We start from the raw sequence: 7,500 nt of genomic DNA on the forward strand, positions 1-7,500 counted from the left end.
TTTGGGTCAACGTTTTGTTCTCTGAGAGTTTCGCGAACCTCGAAGATTTCTTAAGTCTGAATAGCTACGCAACACAAGAGATGTATTTGACCGGTTCCGACTAAATCTTCGCCAGAAATGAATGTATTTCTGATGAAGATTTAGTCGAAACCGGTCCAGATTTATCTAGTATGCCGTGAAGATATCCACCACCTTTTTCTGCTCCGGGATAAATTTACAAGGTGATCTTCCAAGCAAAGTCTCTTCCGCCTCAAGCTCGTTAACAGACGCAGCTCATCTGGATGCAGACTGTATTTCATGAACCTGGAGTTTAGAGGGTGGGTTCTCAAATAACTTCAGATACTTGATATCCACCAGCATCACTATATCGTAACTTAAAGATATGAAGTTGCAGTTACTTGTAAACTCGCCAGTCAACCACTGTAAATGATTTACGCCTTGAATACATACTGGCGATCTTCTGGTAGGCCTTATTGTGCTGTGTTTAAGGAAGAGGAACTGCAACTTTTACTAGGCAAAATACTTATAATGATAATGATCATGATAATAATAATAATAAAAATAATAATGCTGATTATGATGATGATAATGCGATTGATGAAGCCAATGATAATAATGATAATAATAATAGTAATGATAATAATAATAGTAATGATAATAATAATAGTAATGATAATAATAATAGTAATGATAATAATAATAGTAACGATAATAATAATAATGACAACAATAAAAACAATAATGATAATGATAATTAATAATAATGTTAATAAAATGCTAGTAATGATAATGACAGTAATACTAACAATTATATATAAAAATAATCATCATGATTCTAATGATAATGATATTAAAAATGATACTAATAATGGTAAAAATAATAATACTAATAACAATAATAATAACAATGATAATGATGATGATGATGATGATGATGATGATAATAATAATATGGATAATAATAACAATAACGATGTAAATATTATTGTTAAAAACTATTACTATAAAATTGATAGTAATGAGAATAATAGACATAATAATAATAATAATAATAATAATAATAATAATGATAATAATAATAATAATAATAATAATGCTGATAGTAATAATAACGATGAAAATTATGATAATGATAAAAATAATATTATAAAAATGTTGATAATAATTGCCGTAATAATGGTCATGGTAATAAGAATAGATACATCAATACAAACAGATCAAAAGCATGTTCTTACACACACACACACGCACACACAGGAGAGGGAGAGAGAGAGAGGGAGAGAGAGAGAGAGAGAGAGAGAGAGAGAGAGAGAGAGAGAGAGAGAGAGAGAGAGAGAGAGAGAGAGAGAGAGAGAGAGAGAGAGAGAGAGAGAGAGAGAGAGAGAGAGAGAGAGAGAGAGAGAGAGAGAGAGAGAGAGAGAGAGAAACAGGTGCTAATATTGTATAAACTTCATCTCCTCCGCCCTCCCGCCCATCCCAAAAAGTCCTAAAAGTGTCCCTCCATAATTCCCAAAATTCCAACCCACGACACTAGGCAACTCGTAGTGGCGCGGCCGCCCACCAGATGGCAGCACCGGCCTTCAAAACAATGGCGGGGATGAAAGACTTCGCGAAGAGCATCCTAATTTTCATTCTTCTGACTCTTTCTCTGAGAGTATGTGTCAGTACTACGGATTCAGAGGCGGATCCGAGTGGTTATATTCTATACTGTCCGTGTATGGGTACGTATGAGAGAAATGCCTTTGCGTTTAGTACGTAATATCAACGTTATTTGGCATCCCTTGGCGATTCCGGGAACTATAAATTACCCATTCGGGGCTCTGGTATTTTGAGCAAATTCGTGGAAACAATGTCCGTTGGTGTAGTACTTATATATCATCGTTTTATTATTACCAAGCTTCTCATTTCTTTTCAACGCTTATTAGTTTTCAACCACTCATAAGTAGAATTTATATTTTGGACATAATCAGTATAGGGTAAAATGTGCATTGAGAATTTGAGTATGTAAGGGTTTCCTATCATTTCTGTTCATTTTGATGTATGTTTCATAAACTGTAAATAAAAAAGTACTATGAATTGATTAAGCCCAAAGATAGAGATGGCCTTATGATGGTATAAACAGACAAAGAGTTTCGGACCATTTTGGCCAAAAATGCATTTATTAAACATTATGTGGATTTAAGTTTTCATCCATAACATGAGCATCAATATGTTCATGTTATTGCAATCTCTTGATTGCAGTACATAAGTATATATTAATGTTATAAATGAAAATTTAAATCGGCAAAATATTTGATTAACACATATTTTGACACTTGGTCTGAGAACATCATAGTGCGCTTGCCCCCAAAGGACTATACACCTTTACCACTTTGGCGAAGATACAAAGATACAGTTGATCAAGTACTGTTTTCTTAATTGACATTAACTCGTGCCACACTGGGCCACACAGTCAGCTGCTTAACATAAAGTTTGAAAGTGTGGGAAACACATTTACCTTGTTCACTATGCTCTTGGCTGTCATGAGTCTATTTAATAGTTCCTTGTTTGAGCATGACTCACCACAAATTTCATAAAGCTGCTTTACTTATTATTTATGACAAATTACACTTATAGGAAGATTTTAAAAGCTTGGTATGCAAGTTAGTGGAATTAGATGAAAATCGAAAAAAGGCTTATTGTAGCCATGTAGAGAGATTTCTAGACTTCAAACTTTCTTTTTATATATATTCATTAGAAAACTCATTACTGTTTCATGTAAGTTATTTAGATCAGCAAATAGCTTGCTTAAGTAAGTGAGATCAACTAAAATAGTTACATGAGAATTATTATAAAGTCTATCTGTATTTTAAATCCAATCTGATATTTGCATTTCATTTTATTACTAGAAAGCCTAAATACAATTACTTAGATTACAATAGGTGATTCATAAAACTTATTATTAGTAGTTGAAGCTCTTTTGCAATTATAGCAATACAATATTGTTCTCATGCTTTTGATCTGTTTGTATTGATGTATCTATTCTTATTATCAATACCATTATTACGACAATTATTATCAACATTTTTATAATATTATTTTTATCATTATCATAATTTTCATCGTTATTATTACTATCAGTATTATTATTATTATTATTATTATTATTATCATCATTGTTATTATTATTATTACTATGTCTATCATTCTCATTACTATCAATATTATAATAATAGTTTTTAACAATAATAGTTATATCGTTATTGTTATTATTATCAATTTTATTATTATTATTATTATTATTATTATTATTATTATTATTATTATTATTATTATTATTATCATCATCATCGTTTTTAATAAGTTGCTAACATTTAATTTGTCATTTTCAGGGAGATTTGGCAACCAGGCTGATCACTTCCTAGGTGCCTTGGGCTTTGCTAAAGGCCTTAATAGAACATTGGTTTTACCACCATGGGTTGAATACAAGCCAGGACTTACTAGATCTGTAAGTGAAGTAACACTGTTTTAGGGCATTTGAAAGTATTGCAAACATAAACTCTTAGATAGTATAGAGTCATTTAATAACTGGCAACAAACAAGACAGTTATTTGTGCAATGTTTATTTCCCTTTTCTCCACATTTTTAATTTATTCATAATATTTGTTTTTACAGATTCAGGTTCCGTTTGATACATACTTCAAAGTCGAGCCTCTTGCAAAATTTCATCGTGTGTTAACTATGCATGAGTTCATGGACAAATTGGCCCCAGCCATCTGGCCCCCAGAGAAGAGAATTGGTTTGTATTTGATGAGTTTACAAATAATTAGATAGATGGAGGAATGTGCATACCCTCAAAGCACATCTACATGTAGACATTTGTGCTTACGTAGATGCACATACACATGCATATATTCATTGTTAGGTAACTGAATATATGTATACTAGCTATGCCACTGTATAGACATGACTATGCAGAACCATATACAAGTAAATGGGCATGCTGTTTTAATACAGGGGATCCCTGTAATTCGTCGTCTCATTAATCGTCATTTCATTCATTTGCTGTCAACAAATCATTGCTGGACCATTCCCACATGGTGGTTTGGTACATTGTAGAATCTGTAATACTATTTGAGGCTTATAATTAAAAAGAAGATGAAACTCCAGGAAAGGAGATATGATCATATATGTAATCACCCATTCTTATGGGTGATTACATTACATTCTGTATTCATTTTCCCCTTTGCTGCCGGGGAAAATGAATAAAAAAATTGGGAAAATGCTGTGCTGATTTTTTTTTATATTTTTTTGTGAAATGTCTCTACATAGAGATGGCTCTACCTTACCTGATTTCACCTTTCCTTGAATTGGCGGGTAAATGTATTTTTTACTAGTGCTATGAATATCGATGGTGTTATTTTTATTATAAACATTATAATTACTATAATGTTATAAACATTAGTAATAGCAAAATAAGATAACATAAAATATTTTCATAAATTAAAGAAAAGGGTAAATGGGCGAGACAGGCAGTACTCGTAATTGGCTCATTGGTAATTTAGTACAAGTGTAGCTATCTATGTGGTAAAACAATTAAACAAGTAAACTCACAATGGGCATGGCACAGACATGTGACATGCCCGTCACAAATGGGTTAAGAGTGCTGGAGGTAGGTTGGAGAGAATCATTCACTTAATTTTTTACATGACTTTTAAAGAATGAATTAAGATTATTTTTCCTGTTGTAATTTCCATAATGAAATTCAATAATGCATTGCCATCATTATTGAATAAGTTCATGATTGTATAAATTTTCCTGGAGTTTACTTTTATTTCACATCATGTCTCAAATAGTATTACAGATCCTGTTGTTTTCATGTAATTTTGTCAAAAGTATGCAGTCTCACAGGACACATACCATTTGTCAACGATGCTAAAGTCCCAATTAATACCTTTCATAAACTAAAGTTTTATTATGTAGTAAACATGCATCATTATTTGCTATTTTGTATTTTGCCAAATTTTTGTGGTCCACATAAATGATGAATGATGAGGACACCCTATATTTACATATAAATTCTATATACACTTGTAAGCACATTTGCTTACATATGTTATACACAAGCATAGTTGAGCACCTTTACAAGGAAGTATATGTACTTTTCAGGAGTTTCTATGTCAGATTTTTCATAACCTTGTTTTTCTTTCAGTTCAACATCATTCACTGTTCTTTTTGTAGTCACTTTGCCGCACAGAAATGTTCCTTATGACACCACTCACTTTTGCGTTAATTTATTTTTTCTCATATAGAAACACTTAAACATACTGTACTGTATTTTATGCATGTTGTCAACCGTAGAACAGGTACATTTATGTTATTTGTAGAAATTAATTAAATGAATTAAAATTATAATGATTATCAGAGCTCATAATTACACAGTATAAAACATTGAATAAAACAGATAAATTGCAAGTTCAGGCATGCATGTTTTTTCCTCTTTTTTCTTCTCTTCTACTTCACACCTTGTGTCTTAAATTTTAGCTTTCTGCTACGTTCCGCGCTATAACTCGGAAGGATGCAATGCCAAGGAAGGCAATCCCTTTGGACCATTTTGGGACACTTTTGGCGTTGATTTTGTCGGCTCAGAATTCTACCGCCCGCTTAGCTATGACGTCCACTATCAAAATATGGATGAACAGTGGAATGAGAAATACCCTCCTGAGGAATGGCCAGGTATCAGAGTGACTGAAACTTTTAGTAGTTTTGCTAGTTTAATTTTGGTATTATTCATTGATTCAATTTGCATTCCCTGTTAGGATGTCCTTAATTAAATGCAAAGTTGCAAGATATGTTCAAATATATGAAATACACACCATTCTGTGAAGACAGTATAATGTATTCTTGAAGAGTCTTTCAGTAACTGAAATGAATACAAATATAATAATATAGGTATGTTTGTATTATTTTACTTTATTATATTTTACTTAATCTTTACTAAAAATGTTTTTGAAAGGGAATGAGTTTGTCAGTCAGTGCATGGAATAAAGCTGAATTAAACAATATGGAAAACATTGAAATTATAACAATGAAAACTGGGAAATATACAGAAATTATTAGTTATTTTATTTTATTTTTTTATTATTATCATTTTTTTTTTTCTTGCATGTCTGCTGGAAATGAAATATAAATGTTGTTTTTCTCTCTTTGAATTTGATGCACTTCAAATTTATTTGAGAATCAGCTTTTTGTTAGTTTTCAAAATTCATTCTAGATTTGTTCTGAAGGATGAAATGCAGTTCATGCAGCAGCTAGTTATTTTTTGTTTTTATATATTGTTATATATATAAACTGAAATGTTAAAGATCTGAAAAAGCCTATTCAATGTAAGATTTGGAAGCATTATTGTATATGGAGTGTAGCTTGTATTTTTTTTTATATATTAGTGTGTATAGTGGAAACATTATATATTGATAATGAGATGTACAGTCTGACAAGAGCCCATTTTTAAACAAAATTTAAGAGTCTAAATTACCTAAGCATTTATCTTCCAGTGCTAGCCTTCACCGGAGCACCAGCCAGTTTCCCGGTCCAGATGGATAACCGTGGCCTGCACAAGTACCTTGTTTGGAGCGAAAACATTGCCAAAAAAACCCAGGATTTCATTTCTTCTCTGCCTCGAGGTCCGTTCGTGGGTATCCACTTGAGGAATGGCATAGATTGGGTGAGTTTTAGGTGTTATTTGGGTGATTTATTCATTTATTTTGATTTGTGTTATTTGGTTTTATTTTGTTTTTCAAAATGTGTTTGTTGATTTTTCCCTTTTGATTTGTTCTTTCCTTTTCTCTCTTTCCGTTATTTCTTTTCATCTTTCTGCTCCTCCTCCTCAACCTTTTTGAGTTTTGATAGTTTTGCTTATCTATTTTTGGTGTAAATATTTTACTGTTATTTTTTTTATAATCTTTTGTATAGTTGTTTTTATTATTAATATTACTGTTATCATTTTTATTATTGTTATTTTTCAAGTGACAGTGTTTATCACCATCACACTCATCTTTAGTCTGCTTATTACCTTACTTTTATTACTGTTCTAAGTATATTGTAAACCATGGACACTGGGGATGCATGCATACATAAACTGTCTGCTCTCTGTGTGTGCATGCATGCATACTTGTGTGTGTATGTGTGTGTATTTTCTCTCTCTCTCACACACTTATTCACTTATATGGCCCCAGAAGCACTTTGTTGCTGAGGAGTCAGTTACTGAACTGACCTGGTTACTCCTTTCTTTAAAGCTTTGTTATTAATAACATTATAATGATAATAATGATGATAATAATTATCATTAGAATAATGTTATTCATAGGAAAAAGAATAAGAATAAGAATTTTTTATCGTATTGCAGGAACGTGCTTGTGAGCATGTAGAGCACAGCCCTAACCTCTTTGCTGCCCCTCAATGTTTGGGCTACCGTAATGAGCATGGTGTGGCTACACTTGAGCTCTGTTTGCCCTCGGAAAA

The 7,500-nt window shown here is 31.9% G+C and overlaps 1 protein-coding gene across 1 annotated transcript in view; it reads left to right on the top strand.

Moving 5' to 3' along the window:
• Positions 1 to 1,564: 1,564 nt before the first annotated feature.
• The window catches only part of LOC125048260 (GDP-fucose protein O-fucosyltransferase 1-like), a 7,042-nt gene continuing 1,106 nt past the window's right edge, over positions 1,565 to 7,500 (top strand). The window contains exons 1-6 of the mRNA XM_047646873.1: positions 1,565 to 1,721; positions 3,372 to 3,487; positions 3,655 to 3,778; positions 5,524 to 5,715; positions 6,534 to 6,703; positions 7,385 to 7,500. The exon at positions 7,385 to 7,500 is cut by the window's right edge and continues 118 nt beyond it. Coding sequence (XP_047502829.1) covers positions 1,565 to 1,721; positions 3,372 to 3,487; positions 3,655 to 3,778; positions 5,524 to 5,715; positions 6,534 to 6,703; positions 7,385 to 7,500 — 875 coding nt within the window. The remainder of the gene's footprint in view (positions 1,722 to 3,371; positions 3,488 to 3,654; positions 3,779 to 5,523; positions 5,716 to 6,533; positions 6,704 to 7,384) is intronic.

The sequence above is a fragment of the Penaeus chinensis genome, chromosome 43 (genome assembly GCF_019202785.1).
Source record: "Penaeus chinensis breed Huanghai No. 1 chromosome 43, ASM1920278v2, whole genome shotgun sequence".
Lineage (NCBI taxonomy): Eukaryota > Metazoa > Arthropoda > Malacostraca > Decapoda > Penaeidae > Penaeus > Penaeus chinensis.